The sequence below is a fragment of the Salmo trutta genome, chromosome 20 (genome assembly GCF_901001165.1).
Source record: "Salmo trutta chromosome 20, fSalTru1.1, whole genome shotgun sequence".
NCBI lineage: Eukaryota > Metazoa > Chordata > Actinopteri > Salmoniformes > Salmonidae > Salmo > Salmo trutta.
Window position 1 is genome coordinate 34,165,978 of NC_042976.1, and position 17,268 is coordinate 34,183,245.

Below are 17,268 nucleotides of genomic sequence, written 5' to 3' on the forward strand. Positions count from 1 at the left end.
ATAGATGGTAAATTCGCTCTGGCTATCTACTCCGATTTCAGGGCATGGGTAAAATAGTCTAGCTAGCTACATTTTCAGATATTACAAGTTTCTAATTTTGACAGAAAGTAGTTTTCATTTCAAGTTAAATTGTACAGTTAGCTAGCTAGCTAATGTTAGCTGGCTGGCTCACTGGCTAACATTACGTGTATGATCTTATTATTTGTATCTCAGCACAATTAGATTTGCTAGTTATAGCCTAATGCTAGCTAGCTAATATTGAACCTGGTTGGTTAGCTACCTGCAGATTCATGCTGGGCTGTAACGTCATGAGTTGGGATTATGGTTTGTTGTTTACCTAGCTAGCTACATGTCTTAACATAAGACTCCACTATGCAAGTAGCCATTTCATTAGAATGTCACTACAACAACTGTTGACAGACATAGCTGGTAAATTCGCTCTGGCTATCTACTCTGATTTTTCAGAGCACTCTCGTCTGACTGTGCCAGAGCGCAGAATAACTGACGAATTTACGAAAGCTCAACACCCGTTGAATATGGTCGGTGTCAGTAAATATTGGCAAAAGAGCGTAAATTGTTGCCAGCAGCACAGTTGCAGTCGCCAATGCTGTGGATACCATAAAAACTGCATAACCAGCTCTGCTAGGGCGAGTTAAATGGTCAGTGAGCTTTTCTCTCATTTCTGTCTGGAAGTAGCTAGTAAGCTAGCTAATGTTAGCCAGTTAGCTTGGGTGCTTGACTGTTGTTGTTGGGACAGAACGCTCGGATGGGTGGGGATATGCGCTTAAGAGGGTGTGAATGATGCTGAATGGGTGTAGACAAAGATCTCTCCCGTAGGTACTAAAACATTCAAAGGCCATTTTCTCAAAAGTGAGTTTACAAGTTTATCAACTTTCAAAGCAGAATTACTTTCCCATTGTTTCTCAAATGCAGTGTATGATATAACACAATTTGAAATGTTGCTACATTAGACCGAATCAAGGCGGTCGGTCACAAATAAAAAAGAAGAGACAGAATCATTAGATCACTTGTTTCGGTACTGCTCATATGTAGCTTGTTTTTGATCGCAGGTTCAGGAATAGCTGAAAAAAAATCAACTTTTACTTGGAGCCAACTCTGCAAATAGCACTGCTGAGTGATTTGTTAATCATAGTCAATCGATCAGTAATATAAAAATACTCTTAGCAAAGGTGTTTATCTTAAATTTACAATCTGTAGAAATTATGAGAAATACAAGCTTCAGAACTTCTGTGAAACATCACAGCACAATGGAATAATGGATGGTCTTCAGAGATAGATGAGAGGGGTTGAGAGTAGCTGTAGGCTGGGACTAAAAACAAACAAAAGATGACTAATGTTAAATATACTGTCCATGAAATGTATGTAGTATGTATACGCTGGAAGTGGACGCCAAAGTATTGTTGTCCATTAGCTTACTCCAATTAGGGGAGAGGTTGTAGGGTTAGGGGAAAATAATAAAGAAGGGATATATATGTAATTAGTTTACTCCAATTAGGGGAGGGGTGGTAGGGATAGAGGAAAATAATAAAAAAGGAATATCTAAAATATCTTTAAATAATATATATTTACAAAAACTAAATATGGGAAATTGGAAATGATGCAGACAATTACATTGATAGCAGCCACAATCTATCAAAAAAAAGAATAAATAGGACAGCACATGACACATCTGAAATAGCTAGAATGATTCAAAGTTACATTTTGGGCATTAAATTGAGCATTGTTGATGGGAGGTATGGGTTGAAATGACATGGGTCCGCAATCCCCAGGAACTCTAGCCTATGTCACTGGGCACTTCGTGGGCTTCGGGGGTTACCTGAGGGGTCAAAGTCCTGGAAGTAGTCAGGGCAGTACTGCTCTGAAGTGAAGCCTGCCTCTGTGTCGTCCCAGCACAGCCACCCATCCCAAGTCCGGTTACACACTGGCCCTGCAACATAGAAACCATCAGAGAAGAAACCTGTTCAAATAAAGCAGGACCACTGAGAGGTGAGGTCACTGACACTGTCTGTTACACTAATCAACACTGTGGTTCACCGAAGCAGGTCAAGCCTATATGCAGTTTAAATCAATATGTGATGTATGTGATACAGTGTCTTCAGAAAGTATTCACACCCCTTGACTTTTTTTTACATTTTGTTGTGTTACAGCCTGAATTAAACATCAATTAAATTTTGATTTTTTTTGGTCACAGGCCTACACACAATACCCCATAATGTCAAAGTGGAATAAAAAATGAAAAGCTGAAATATCTTGAGTCAATAAGTATTCAACCATTTTGTTTTGGCAAGTCTACATAAGTTCAGGAGTAATAATTTGCTTAACAAGTCACATAATAAGTTGCATGGACTGAATCTGTGTGCAATAATAGTATTCAACATTATTTTTTTCATGACTGCCTCATCTCTATATCCCACACATACAATTATCTGTAAGGTCAACAATGGCGCCGGAGAAGAAGGCTGACGTTTTAAGTGTCCGCAACCGATTATGTTTTTTGTTCGTTTATTTGCATTGTTTGTAACTTATTTTTTTACTTATTTTGTACATAATGTTGCCGTTACCGTCTCTTATGACCGAAAAGAACTTCTGGACATCAGGACTGCGAGTCTGACAAGCCCAATGCAAATGATATACTGCTTTCTCGGGAACAGGCCCAGATCCCCGTGATTTGCTTGAAGAGAATGAGGAGAAAAAGGGGCCAGAGGGCGGGCTGCCTTCTGAGAATTCGTAGGCAATCGAATAAACCTCCACTTCTTTCCACTCTGCTAGCAAACGTGAAATCTTTGGAGAATAAAATAGATGACCTACGCGCAAGATTAAACTACCAACGGGACATTCAAAACTATGCTTCACAGAGTCGTGGCTGAACGACGACACTATCAACATGTTGCTGGCTGGTTATATGCTGTACAGGCAGGATAGAACAGTGGTGTCTGGTAAGACAAGTGGCGGCGGACTATGTATTAGAGCGGGACTCTAACCCGGAAGCTTATAAGAAATCGCGCTATGCCCACAGACGAACCATCAAACAGGCAAAGCGTCAATACAGGACTAAGATCGAATCGTACTCACTGGCTCTGACGCTCGTCGGATGTGGGGCTTGCAAACCATTACAGACTACAAAGGGAAGCACAGCCGAGAGCAGCCCAGTGACACAAGTCAACATTCACAACATTCACAAGGCCGCGGGGCCAGACGGATTACCAGGACGTGTACTGCGAGCATGCGCTGACCAACTGGCAAGTGTTTTCACTGACATTTTCAACCTTTCCCTGTCCGAGTTTGTAATCCCAACATGTTTTTAGCAGACCACCATAGTGCTTGTGCCCAAGAACTACTTAAATGACTACCGACCCATAGCACTCACGTCTGTAACCATGAAGTGCTTTGGAAGGCTGCTCATGGCTCACATCAACACCATTATCCCAGAAACCCTAGACCCACTCCAATTTCCAATTTGCATACCGCCCCAACAGATCCACAGATGATGCAACCTCTATTGCATTCCACACAGCCCTTTCCCACCTGGACAAAAGGAACACCTATGTGAGAATGCTATTCATTGACTATAGCTCAGCGTTCAACACCACAGTGTCCTCAAAGCTCATCAATAAGCTAAGGACCCTGAGACTAAACACCTCCCTCTGCAACTGGATCCTGGACTTCCTAACAGGCCGCCCCCAGGTGGTAAGGAAAGGTAACAACACATCCGCCATGCTGATCCTCAACACAGGGGCCCCTCAGGGGTGCATGCTCAGTCTCCTCCTGTACTCCATGTTCACTCATGACTGCACGGCCAGGCACGACTCCAACACCATCATCAAGTTTGCTGATGACACAACAGTGATCACAGACAACGACGAGGAGGTGGTCAGAGACCTGGCCGTGTGGTGCCAGGACAACAACCTCTCCCTCAACGGGCACGACAAAACCTATTCCCCCTCAGGAGACTGAAAAGATTTGGCATGGGTCCTCAAAAGGTTCTACAGCTGCACCATCGAGAGCATCCTGACTGGTTGCATCACTGCCTGGTATGGCAATTGCTCGGCCTCCGACCGCAAGGCGCTACAGAGGGTAGTGCAAACGACCCACTACATCACTGGGTCCAAGCTTCCTGCCATCCAGGACCTCTATACCAGGCGGTGTCAGAGGAAGGCCCTACAAATTGTCAAAGACTCCAGCCACCCTAGTCATAGACTGTTCTCTCTGCAACCGCATGACAAGCGATACCGGAGCGCCAAGTCTAGGTCCAAGAGGCTTCTAAGCAGCTTCCACCCCCAAGCCAGAAGACTCCTGAACATCTAATCAAATGGCTACCCAGACTATTTGTATTGCCCCCCCCCCCCCTTGTTTTACACTGCTGCTACTCTCTGTTGTTACCATCTATCCATATTCACTTTAATTACTCTACCTACATGTACATATTACCTCAACTGACCTCCCCGCACATTGACTCTGAAGCGGTACCCCCCTGTTACAGTATATAGTCTCGCTGTTGTTATTTTACTGCTGCTCTTTAATTACTTGTTACTTTTATTTCTTATTGTTATCCATATTTTTTTAAACTGCATTGTTGGTTAGGGGCTCGTAAGTAAGTATTTCACTGTTTCACCTGTTGTATTCGGCGCATGTGACTAATACAATTTGATTTGATTTGAAGGTCTCTCAGTTTCTCAGTGAATTTCAAACATAGATTTAACCACAAAGACCAGGGAGATTTTCCAACGCATCGTAAAGAAGGGAACCTATTGAATGGGTAAAAATAAAAAATATACAGTAAATCCCCTTTGAGCATGGTGAAGTTATTAATTACACTTTGGATGGTGTATCAATACTCCCAGTCACTACAAAGATACAGGCATCGTTTCAAACTCAGTTCCCGGAGAGGAAGGAAACCACCCAATGGTGACTTTAAAACATTTACAGTTTAATGACTGTTACAGGAGAAAACTGATGATGGATCAACAATATTGTAGTTACTCCACAATAATAACCTAATTGATAGTGAAACAAAGGAAGTATAATAAAAAAATTATTCCTAAACATGCATCCTGTTTGCAACAAGGCACTAAAGTACTACTGCAAAACATGTGGCAAAGCAAGTCCCTTTTTGTCCTGAACACTAAGTGTTATGTTTTGGGCAAATCCAATACAACACATTACTGAGTACCACTCTCCATATTTTCAAGATTAGTGTTGGCTGCCTCATGTTATGGGTATGCTTGTAATCATTAAGGACTGGGGAGATTTTCATGATAAAAAATAAATGGAATGGAGATAAGCACAGGGAAAATCCTAGAGGAAAACCTGGTTCAGTCTACTTTCCACCAGAGACTGGGAGATTAATTCACCTTTCAGCAAAAACACAATGCCAAATTTACAGTTTTGACTTAAATCTGCTTGAAAAAAAAACTTCAAAATGGTTGTCAAGCAATGACCAACAACCAATTTGACAGAGCTTGAAGAATTTTGAAAAGAATAATGGGCAAATGTTGCACAATCCAGGTGTGGGAAGCTCTTAGAGACTCACAGCTGTAATCACTGCCAAAGGACTGCTACAAAGTATTGACTCAGTGGTGTGAATATTTGAGATATTTCTGTATTTCATTTTCAATACATTTGCAAACATTTGCATTTTTTTTTCTTCACTTTTTCATTATGGGCTATTGTGTGTAGATGGGTGACACAACAAATATATTTAATACATTTTGAATTCAGGCTGTATACGAGTATATGAAAACTTTCTCAAGGCACTGTATGTTGTTTGTTGACATTACATACAGAAGTTATTGGAGACACCTTCTGAAATATCTTGTTGCTAATGTCTTTGTTTTTTGTCAACTTATCAGTTTGTTATGTACAAAACTAATGAATGAACAACTTTTGATTCTGACTAAGCCCCTAATTGTATGGTGGCAATGAGATATTACTGTGGAAAACCCAGATGATGAAACATCTCACATCAGACTGATTTCTAAATATAGAATTGCTTCCTGATTCTGTCTCCCATCCACCAAAAAGTCTAGTTGACTAAAATCAATCTTAGGAAACAACATTGATTCAGAAAGGAATACAAATGCTATCACGGTTGTCGTAGGAAGGAGCGGACCAAAGTGCAGCGTGTGTGTCGTTCCACATTTTATTTTCACTGTGAAACTAAGCAATACATACACATAACTAAATAACAAAAACAACAAACCGTGACGCAGAGGTGAAACATACACTAACTCAAAATCAATCTCTTTGGGAAAAACACCTACTTAAGTATGATCTCCAATTAGAGACAACGATGACCAGCTGCCTCTAATTGGAGATCATCCCAAACAAACACAAAACTAGAACATCACAACATAGAAAAACTAAACTAGAAAACCCCCCTGTCACGCCCTGACCTACTCTACCATAGAAAATAACAGCTTTCTATGGTCAGGACGTGACAAATGCCCTTTCTTGGGTTTGAATTTGATTTTTTTTTATCCCTGCTTGTCTCACTATTTACTTTTCTTCACTTTTATCTAATAGTCAGGAGTTTCAGACTTTGTTTTTGACAACAGGGTGGGATGTGGGTTTTAAAGCTTTGGATTTAAATTCACAATCCCCTGGCATGTGGTGACAATAACGCTTGAAATAATGGAAGAGCTAGACGTTGCTCTTGATGGGGAGACTTATTTTACAAAACATTTCCCTGTCAAAGATTGGGCCTTCTACTGAAGGAAATTTGTCATACCTCCCTACTGTAGCAGCCACCCACACAAACACTTTAATAAATACATATAACACTAAAGTTAAAAGCATTATTGAAAAAAGAAAAGTGGCAAACATACTTCCCCAAATATCTCCAAATGTTTTGGTTGAAATAGTCAGTTAAGTATGTTTAGAGTCTTTAAAAAGTTTTGGTATTACACCTGTAGGGTTACCCTAAAATGAAATACTGATTATAAGTGTGATAGGATTGCTAATTAGCCAAGACCATTTCTGTACTATACCGGGGTATACGGTATTACCGGAAGTGCACAAAAGGCAAACTATTTTAAAAATATATATAATTTCGGCCCCAGGGCAGTAGTGGAAAAAGTACACAATTGTGATACTTGTGTAAAAGTAATGATACCTTAATAGAAAGTTACTCAAGTAAAAGTTAAATTCACCCACGTAAAATACTACTTCAGTAAAAGTAAAAAAAATATTTGGTTCTAAATATACTTAAGTATCAAAAGTAGATGTAATTGCCAACATTTACTTCAGTATCAAAAGTAAAAGAAAGTATAAATCACTTCAAATTCCTTATATTAAGCAAAGCTGACGGCACCATTTTAATGTTTTTCAAATTTAAGGATATCCAGGGGCACACTCCAACACTCAGACATAATCTACAAATTATGCATTTGTGTTTAGTGAGTCCGCCAGATCAGAGGCAGTAGGGATGACCACGTATTCTCTTGATACGTGTGTGAATTGAAACATTTTCCTGTCCTACTCAGTATTCAAAATGTAACGAGTACTTTCAGGTGTCAGGGAAAATGTATGGAGTAAAATGTAAATTATTTTCTTTAGGAATGTAGTGAAGTAGAAGTAAAAGTTGTATAACATTTTTTTTGAGTAAAGTAAAGCACAGATACCCCAAAACACTACTTAAATAGTACTTCAAAGTATTTTTACTTAAGTACTTTACACCACTGCACAAGGGACCTTGATCAGGAGGAGCTTGAATGTCTCTGCTGTTAATCTTGACATCTAGCCACTTAGCTAGCAAGTTAGCAAACCAGATGCATAGCTGGAGCGCTGAGTTAGATATAATATACTCAACTGACCCCTCCCCAGATGTTGTGTTAAACGCTCTACAACAAAGCTTGCTTAGTGTCCAACAGGTTTTCTCTGCCCTTAACCTTGTTCTGAACACCTCCAAAACAAAGGTCATGTGGTTTGGTAAGAATAATGCCCCTCTCCCCACTGGTGTGATTACTACCTCTGAGGGTTTAGAGCTTGAGGTAAACACCTCATACAAGTACTTCGGAGTATGGCCAGAGGGTACACTGTCCTTCTCTCAGCACATATCAAAGCTGCAGGCTAAGGTTAAATCTAGACTTAGTTTACTCTATTGTAATCGCTCCTCTTTCACCCCTGCTGCCAAACTAACCCTGATTCAGATGACCATCCTACCCATGCTAGATTATGGAGACGTAAACTACAAAAAGTTCTGGGACACTGTAAAGTCAATGGAGAATAAGAGCACTTCCTCCCAGCTGCCCACTGCACTGAGGCTTGGAAACATTGTCACCACCGATAAAGCCACGATAATTGACAATTTCAATAAGCATTTATCTACGGCTGGCCATGCTTTCCACCTGGCCACCCCTACCCTGGTCAACAGCCCTGCACCCCCCACAGCAACTTGCCCAAGCCTCCCCCATTTCTCTTTCACCCAAATCCAGATAGCTGATGTTCTGAAAGGGTAGCCAAATCTGGATCCTACAAATCAGCAGGGCTAGACAATCTGGACCCTCTCTTTCTAAAATTATCATCCGAAATTGTTGCAACTCCTATTACTAGCCTGTTCAACCCCTCTTTCGTATCGTCTGAGATCCCCAAAGATTGGAAAGCTGCCGCGGTCATCCCCCTCTTCAAAGGGGGAGACACTCTAGACCCAAACTGCTACAGACCTATCTCTATCCTACCTTGCCTTTCTAAGGTCTTCGAAAGCCAAGTTAACAAACAGATCACTGACCATTTTGAATCCCACTGTACCTTCTCCGCTATGCAATCTGGTTTCCGAGCTGGTCATGGGTACACCTCAGCCACGCTCAAGGTCCTAAACGATATCATAACCACCATCAATAAGAGACATTACTCTGCAGCCGTATTCATTGACCTGGCCAAGGCTTTCGACTCTGTCAATCACCACATTCTTATTGGCAGACTTGACAGCCTTGGTTTCTCAAATGATTGCCTCACCTGGTTTACCAACTACTTCTCTGATAGAGTTCAGTGTGTCAAATCGGAGGGCCTGTTGTCCGGACCTCTGGCAGTCTCTATGGGTGTGCCACAGGATTCAATTCTCGGGCCGACTCTCTTCTCTGTATACATCAATGATGTCGCTCTTGCTGCTGGTGATTCTCTGATCCACCTCTACGCAGACGATGTCATTCTGTACACTTCTGGCCCTTCGTTGGACACTGTGTTAACTAACCTCCAGATGAGCTTCAATGCCATACAACTCTCCATCCGTGGCCTCCAACTGCTCTTAAATGCAAGTAAAACGAAATGCATGCTCTTCAACCGATCGCTACCAGCACCTGCCCGCTCGTCCAGCTACTCTGGACGGTTCTGACTTAGAATTTGTGGACATCTATAAATACCTAGGTGTCTGGTTAGACTGTAAACTGTCCTTCCAGACTCACATTAAGCATCTCCAATCCAAAATTAAATCTAGAATCGGCTTCCTTTTTCGCAACAAAGCATCCTTCAGTCATGCTGCCAAACATACCCTCGTAAAACTGACTATCCTACCGATCCTTGACTTCGGCGACGTCATTTACAAAATTGCCTCCAACACTCTACTCAGCAAATTGGATGCTCCAGCAGGTATATTTCCCTGATCACCCCCAAAGCCAATTCCTCCTTTGGCCACCTTTCCTTCCAGTTCTCTGCTGCCAATGACTGGAACGAATTGCAAAAATCACTGAAGCTGGAGACTCATATCTCCCTCACTAACTTTAAGCACCAGCTGTCAGTGCAGCTCACAGATCACTGCACCTGTACATAGCCCATCTGTAAATAGCCCATCCAACTACCTCATCCCCATAGTGTTATTTATTGTGGCTCCTTTGCAACCCAGTGTCTCTCTTTGCACATTTATCTTCTGCACATCTATCACTCCAGTGTTTAATTACTAAATTGTAATTATTTCGCCACTATGGCCTATTTATTGCCTTACCTCCCTTATCTTACCTCATTTGCACACTGTATATAGACTTTTTTTTAACCTATTGTGTTATTGACTGTATGTTTGTTTATTCCATGTGTAACTCTGTGTTGTTGTTTGTGTCGCACTGCTTTGCTTTATCTTGGCCAGGTTGCAGTTGTAAATGAGAACTTGTTCTCAACTAGCCTACCTGGTTAAATAAAAGTGAAATAAAAATAATATTTGTTTTTTTTTAAATGTAGATCGGCAGGTAAGGGTGATCTCGAGCGGCTAGATGTTTTTTACCATTCGGCCATCAGATGTGCCACCAATGCTCCTTATAAGACACATCCCGTGAACTCTATACTCCTCTGTAAACTGGTCATCTCTGTATACCCGTCGCAAGACCCACTGGTTGATGCTTATTCATAAAACCCTCTTAGGCCTCAGTCCCCTCTATCTGAGATACCTACTGCAGCCCTCATCCTCCACATACAACACCCGTTCTGCCAGTCACATTCTGTTAAAGGTCCCCAAAGCACACACATCCCTGGGTCGCTCCTCTTTTCAGTTTGCTGCAGCTAGCGACTGGAACGAGCTGCAAAAAACACTCAAACTGGACAGTTTTATCTCGATCTCTTCATTCAAATACTCAATCATGGACACTCTTACTGACAGTTGTGTCTGCTTCGCGTGATGTATTGTTGTCTCTACCTTCTTGCCCTTTGTGCTGTTGTCTGTGCCCAACAATGTTTGTACCATGTTTTGTGCTGCTACCATGTTGTGCTGCTGCCATGTTGTGTTTCTACCACGTTGTTGTCATGTTGTGTTGCTACCATGCTGTGTTTTCTTGTGTTGCTGCCTTGCTATGTTGTTGTCTTATGTCTCTCTTTATGTAGTGTTGTGGTGTTTCTCTTGTCGTGATGTGTGTTTTTTCCTATATTTGTATTTATTTTTTTATATTTTTTATACCCACGCATGAGGCTTTTTGCCTTTTGGTAGGCCGTCATTGTAAATAAGAATTTGTTCTTAACTGACTTGCCTAGTTAAATAAAGGTTAAATAAAATGTAAATGTATTGAAAATCATACAGTCGGTATCTTTAAATACCCCGGTATACGGTATAAATGGTGTATCGCTCAAGCCTAAAGCTAATCAGACACAACGCTAGCGGATTAGCATCCAAATAAGAGGCTCACTAAAGCCCCTTGTGTAAATGACACCAAATTACTGCAGCACTGATATATTGGCATTCCTCTTAGTCCCTCAGCACCTTTTCTCTCCTCACCTGCCGATTGGCTAACGTTAATTCTCTGGATACAAATAGGACTGGTGGGATTATCAAACCTTGTCAGCAATCGACTACTTTTTTTCTACCTATCAAATACCACCTCGTTGGACATCAGTTGCTCAGCTCGAGTGCTTGTGTAACATTAATCGAACCCACTTAGGATTCAAACTCATACATGAGCACAAGCACTCGATAATCAAGTTATCCTACCTAATCGGCTGAGGATGTTGCCATTCACAATGAGTGGTACAATCTTCAGATTTTCTACAGTAAAGAAAAAATAAGTATGTCAATGTAGCAACCTAATTTTGCTACAAGACAACTTTTCCCTATTTGGGATTCAGACGCTCACTTTCCCTCACACAAATAATAATTTACCATGACCCACTATGCCAATGACAGTGGTGCCTGAACACAGGTAATGCATTTTTGATCATTTTACCTATTTTGTTGTGGTCGTTATCCTTCATGATTTTCTGGTAGCACTCAAACTGGGCGGTCACAATCTTTTTCCTGGTGATGTCTGTGTCATGGTAGACATTCACCGCTACGTGCTCCTGGGTCTCGTTCACCTCTGGGCTAGCCACAACAAAGATCTACAAGTAAGAGAACCCAGTGCATTACATAACATAACACATAACATCACATGGCATCACATGACAGAATAAATATAGAATATCCAAGGGAACAGTATCAAGTTAATAGCAGAAAATCATATGAATCATATAAATGCAAAGCTTAAGTGAAATTAATAAACATTCATTTAACATTTTTGATAATCACAAAATAAAAAAGGCCTCATTAATATTTCATAGAAGTCATCTTAAGCTAAATTAACTGGATTGTATATAGATTGTCATCTCCATCATTAGTTTGTTGACTCATTTGGCTGTAAGCAAATAGCTAAACAACACAGTATATTTTTAAAATGTGTCTACACCCAGGGTTGTGTCTGAGTTCTATATTTGAACTCCACGGGGGACCGATTAAAACGCTCAGTCACCATATCCTCATTTAGGACACAGGAAGAGGCAGTAATGTAGAGCGGAGCGACTCCCTTTAAATCCATATGAGCTCCATGGAAAATTAAACAAAGTTAATGGTGTACAAAGACATGTCAAACCACCCAATGTGAACCCAAATACTATGGGGCAATGTTAAATTGCAAGTCTTAACAAAATGTCATGCCAAAATAACAAAATTGTGGGTGTACTGGGTGGGCAGATCAAAAAAATCCTATTGCTGTATCATTAGGTGATCACTGGACGCAAAAGCAGGATACACTGCTTTGTATTCAATGATTTTAAGTTTGTCCTGCTCTTTTTTTTGAACAGATCAGTCCCCCAGAGAGGGATACATTGATGGGGACAATAGTGACAAGATTCAATTAACAAGTTAATGCATGTTTACCTACCAGTGTCTGGACCTATATGCCATCATATTGACCCCTTGCCAATCTCACATGCACTTTATTGAATATTCATCAATATAAATGTTCACCAAAGTTAGAGATTTTTTGCATAGAGAATTCACTAGATTTAAAAAAAGATACAAACACCAATTGACGGTGGCATTCTATTACTGAGCATGCCTTTTAAAAATGTAAACATACACAGTATCTTATTTTTTTTATATATATTTTTTTCACCTTTATTTATCTTATACGATATGAACCCACTAATGAGACAGTAGACATGAAAAGAGCATTTCTCTGTGCTTATATGGCCCTGCACATATGTGTGTGCGTGCGTATGTGTGTGTGTGTGTGAGGGACAGAGAAAGCGACAGAAACACAGACAGACACAGAGAGAAAGAAAAAGAGAGAGTAAAGAGAGTCAATTCTTACATCAGTGGGAGTGCACAGCAGGAGACAGATGACCATCCAACACCAGCCGAAACCGTCCATCTTCTTTTTCGGCATGTCAGACGATCCACTCTTTAATGGCTATCGAGCTGCTAAGAGGAAAAAAGCCCATTGAAATACAGATCCACATTTTCTCACTACAGCAATCAACATCATCCCTCCAACTCAATCCCTCTTTCATCACTCATTCCCTCCAATATGAAGATGCACACCCATTTGCTGCTCTCTATCTAAATCGAATGCAATCGAATGAGCACCTTCATGAGATTATTTCCAACCACGGACATCACATCGGCTCCTTAGTGCAGCTGTGGGCTGTGCTGTGCCATCACCAGTATTTATGGCAACAGAGCATGCACCTGCACTCCAGTTCAGTTCAAATTGGCCAGTGTGGATAGTAGCGAGGTCAACACAATCCCGGAGGATGACCAGAGGAGACTGGGGAGAGTGAAGAAACACCTGATCTCTAATATGTTCAGACGTTACAGACTCGGAGGCGTATTTCTTGTACCACTGCCATTTGCACCTCTTGATGTAGTCCTGATGTTTTTGTATATTGTAAATATACACTGCTAAAAAAAAAACAGGGAACACTTAAACAACACAATGTAACTCTAAGTCGATCACACTTCTGTGAAATCAAACTGCCCACTTAGAAAGCAACACTGATTGACAATAAATGTCACATGCTGTTGTGCAAATGGAATAGACAACAGGTGGAAATTATAGTCAATTAGCAAGACACCCCCAATAAAGGAGTGGTTCTGCAGGTGGGGACCACAGACCACTTCTCAGTTCCTATGCTTCCTGGCTGATGTTTTGGTCACTTTTGAATGCTGGCAGTGCTTTCACTCTAGTGGTAGCATGAGACGGAGTCTACAACCCACACAAGTGGCTCAGGTAGTGCAGCTCATCCAGGATGGCACATCAATGCGAGCTGTGGCAAGAAGGTTTGCTGTGTCTGTCAGCGTAGTGTCCAGAGCATGGAGGCGCTACCAGGAGACAGGCCAGTACATCAGGAGACGTGGAGGAGGCCGTAGGAGGGCAACAACCCAGCAGCAGGACCGCTACCTCCGCCTTTGTGCAAGGAGGAGCAGGAGGAGCACTGCCAGAGCCCTGCAAAATGACCTCCAGCGGGTCACAAATGTGCATGTGTCTGCTCAAACGGTCAGAAACAGACTCCATGAGGGTGGTATGAGGGCCCGACGTCCACAGGTGGGGGTTGTGCTTACAGCCCAACACCGTGCAGGACGTTTGGCATTTGCCAGAGAACACCAAGATTGGCAAATTCGCCACTGGCGCCCTGTGCTCTTCACAGATGAAAGCAGGATCACACTGAGTACATGTGACAGACGTGACAGTCTGGAGACGCCGTGTAGAACGTTCTGCTGCCTGCAACATCCTCCAGCATGACCGGTTTGGCGGTGGGTCAGTCATGGTGTGGGGTGGCATTTCTTTGGGGGGCCGCACAGCCCTCCATGTGCTCGCCAGAGGTAGCCTGACTGCCATTAGGTACCGAGATGAGATCCTCAGACCCCTTGTGAGACCATATGCTGGTGCGGTTGGCCCTGGGTTCCTCCTAATGCAAGACAATGCTAGACCTCATGGCTGGAGTGTGTCAGCAGTTCCTGCAAGAGGAAGGCATTGATGCTATGGACTGGCCCGCCCGTTCCCCAGACCTGAATCCAATTGAGCACATCTGGGACATCATGTTTCGCTCCATCCGCCAACGTCACGTTGCACCACAGACTGTCAAGGAGTTGGCGGATGCTTTAGTCCAGGTCTGGGAGGAGATCCCTCAGGAGACCATCCGCCACCTCATCAGGAGCATGCCCAGGCGTTGTAGGGAGGTCATACAGGCACGTGGAGGCCACACACACTACTGAGCCTCATTTTGACTTGTTTTAAGGACATTACATCAAAGTTGGATCAGCCTGTAGTGTGGTTTTCCACTTTAATTTTGAGTGGGACTCCAAATCCAGACCTCCATGGGTTGATAAATTAGATTTCCATTTATTATTTTTGTGTGATTTTGTTGTCAGCACATTCAACTATGTAAAGAAAAAAGTATTTAATAAGATTATTTTTTTCATTCAGATCTAGGATGTGTTGTTTAAGTGTTCCCTTTATTTTTTGGAGCAGTATATAAACAGTAAAATGCATTTACTACTCCAAACAATCTTTGAGAAAAGTCTTTATGTTACTCTATTTGTATTTTGAAATTCACATAGATCATTTGCATATTAATTACATTTTGAAATTCCCAATGCAATTCCCAACGCAATTCCCAATGCAGACACAACGCAGACACAACGCAGACACAACGCAGACACAACGCAGACACAATGCAGACACAATGCTTTGTCAGGTGGATCAGAACACAGCGTCTTGGATGCTATATCAATCAGCATCTAGACGCGTCGCCCTGACACGTTGTTTGGACCGGACATCCTACGTACTGCACACTTAATGTAAGTGTTGTAGAATTGGGCCTTGTCAGGACCACAAAAGACTATATTAAAAGTTGCATGGTAATGCTTTGAGGTTGCAGCATGGCTGGTGCATAGTTTAAGAGACAAAATTCAAACGTTCACATGCCCCTCGGGTCGAACAAATGTGCTTTTCAAAAATCGAGGTAAGATGAGGGAATTTCAATCTTAACCAAGTGTGGGCGCCAGGAAGAAATGTCTGTGCAAACGTCTGCGCTGGATTCAGAGTCTAATGCATAGACCCGAGGGGAGCCCATCTAGCACTAATAATCCATCCGATTAACAAGACATAGATGTACAGATATGTTTGCAGAGTCAGAGTTCTGTATGATGCATTGGCTGAACCTTGCAGTAATGTTGCTAGCTGTTAGCCGGAACAGACTTTTCTAGTGAAACAGTAGGGAAGAGTGAGCATTCCTGACACACAAGCCACCATTGGGTATACAACTGTTATATCACAATGTGTTAGCTAAATATGTCTGTTTAGCCTCAAGTGCTATGGGAAGGGAGATGTGCTATACTTGAGTGGTAGGGTTAAATGAGCAGAAATACCGGTAATGGCCTACAGGAGTAGGACATTTTTCTACTTCAAGTTGCATGGCTAATTTTACTAAACTGTAATGCAATTGACCCAGTATAATAGGAAATATAACTGAGAGAAAATTGCTGTTTGTATTCAAGAACATCCAGCAAACAATTCAATGTTTTTGTTCACAATACGATGCTAAATAGACTCGGTGTGCACAGAAAGAAAATCACTTTTATAAAGAATTCACAACAAAAATATATAGAGCCCAACAAACATGGTCATGGGAAACTCCACTTTATCCTGAGCTGCGCTATCTACTATTCTAGAGAACCTAAATCCAAGCCAGGGGAATGGATGCCCGCCTCCCAAGTCTGCTAGGAATTAAAACGCCATTACACCAGGGAAATGCTGGAACTGGGATTGTAAAAAAATATGCCTAAGTGCAAATTGGAAACAGACAGGAAACGATCAGCTGCACTGTCACACACTAATGGTCCTCTGTGCCAAATCCCCCAGCTGTATTGGAAGGGCTGACTCCAACCTTTTACAAACTGAGACTAGAGCCAAGGATGGATCTGTCCAATGATAATATAAAACATACATTACAGATGTTTTATTTATTGATTTTATTTCACCTTTATTTAACCAGGTAGGCCAGTTGAGAACAAGGTCCCATTTACAACTGCGACCTGGCCAAGATAAAGCAAAGCAGTGTGACAAAAACAACAACACAGAGTTAAACATAAACAAACGTACAGTCAATAACACAATAGAAAAATCTATGTACAGTGTGTGCAAATGTAGAAGAGTAGGGAGGTAAGGCAATAAATAGGCCATAGAGGCAAAATAATTACAATTCAGAATTAACACTGAAATGATAGATGTGCAGATGATGATGTGCAAGTAGAGATTCTGGGGTGCAAAAGAGCAAGAGGGTAAGTAATAATATGGGGATGAGGTAGTTGGGTGTGCTATCTACAGATTGGCTGTGTACCGGTACAGTGATTGGTAAGCTGCTCTGACAGCTGATGCTGAAAGTGAGAGTTGGAGATGTAAGACTCCAGCTTCAGTGATTTTTGTAATTCGTTCTTGTCATTGGCAGCAGAGAACTGGAAGGAAAGGCGGCCAAAGGAAGTGTTGGCTTTGGGGATGACCAGTGAAATATACCTGCTGG

The 17,268-nt window shown here is 41.7% G+C and overlaps 1 protein-coding gene across 2 annotated transcripts in view; it reads right to left on the bottom strand.

Moving 5' to 3' along the window:
- The window catches only part of LOC115155936 (calcitonin gene-related peptide type 1 receptor), a 55,776-nt gene that overhangs the window by 11,285 nt on the left and 27,223 nt on the right, over positions 1-17,268 (bottom strand). Inside the window, exons 2-4 of one of the 2 annotated variants that reach the window (XM_029703035.1) lie at positions 13,059-13,165; positions 11,655-11,808; positions 1,838-1,948 (exon numbers count right to left, since the gene is read on the bottom strand). In XM_029703035.1, the coding sequence (XP_029558895.1) occupies positions 1,838-1,948; positions 11,655-11,808; positions 13,059-13,133 (340 nt within the window). In that variant the 5' untranslated portion in view covers positions 13,134-13,165. Of the gene's footprint in view, positions 1-1,837; positions 1,949-11,654; positions 11,809-13,058; positions 13,169-17,268 lie in introns of both variants that reach the window. The other variant, XM_029703034.1, reaches the window with a different exon arrangement.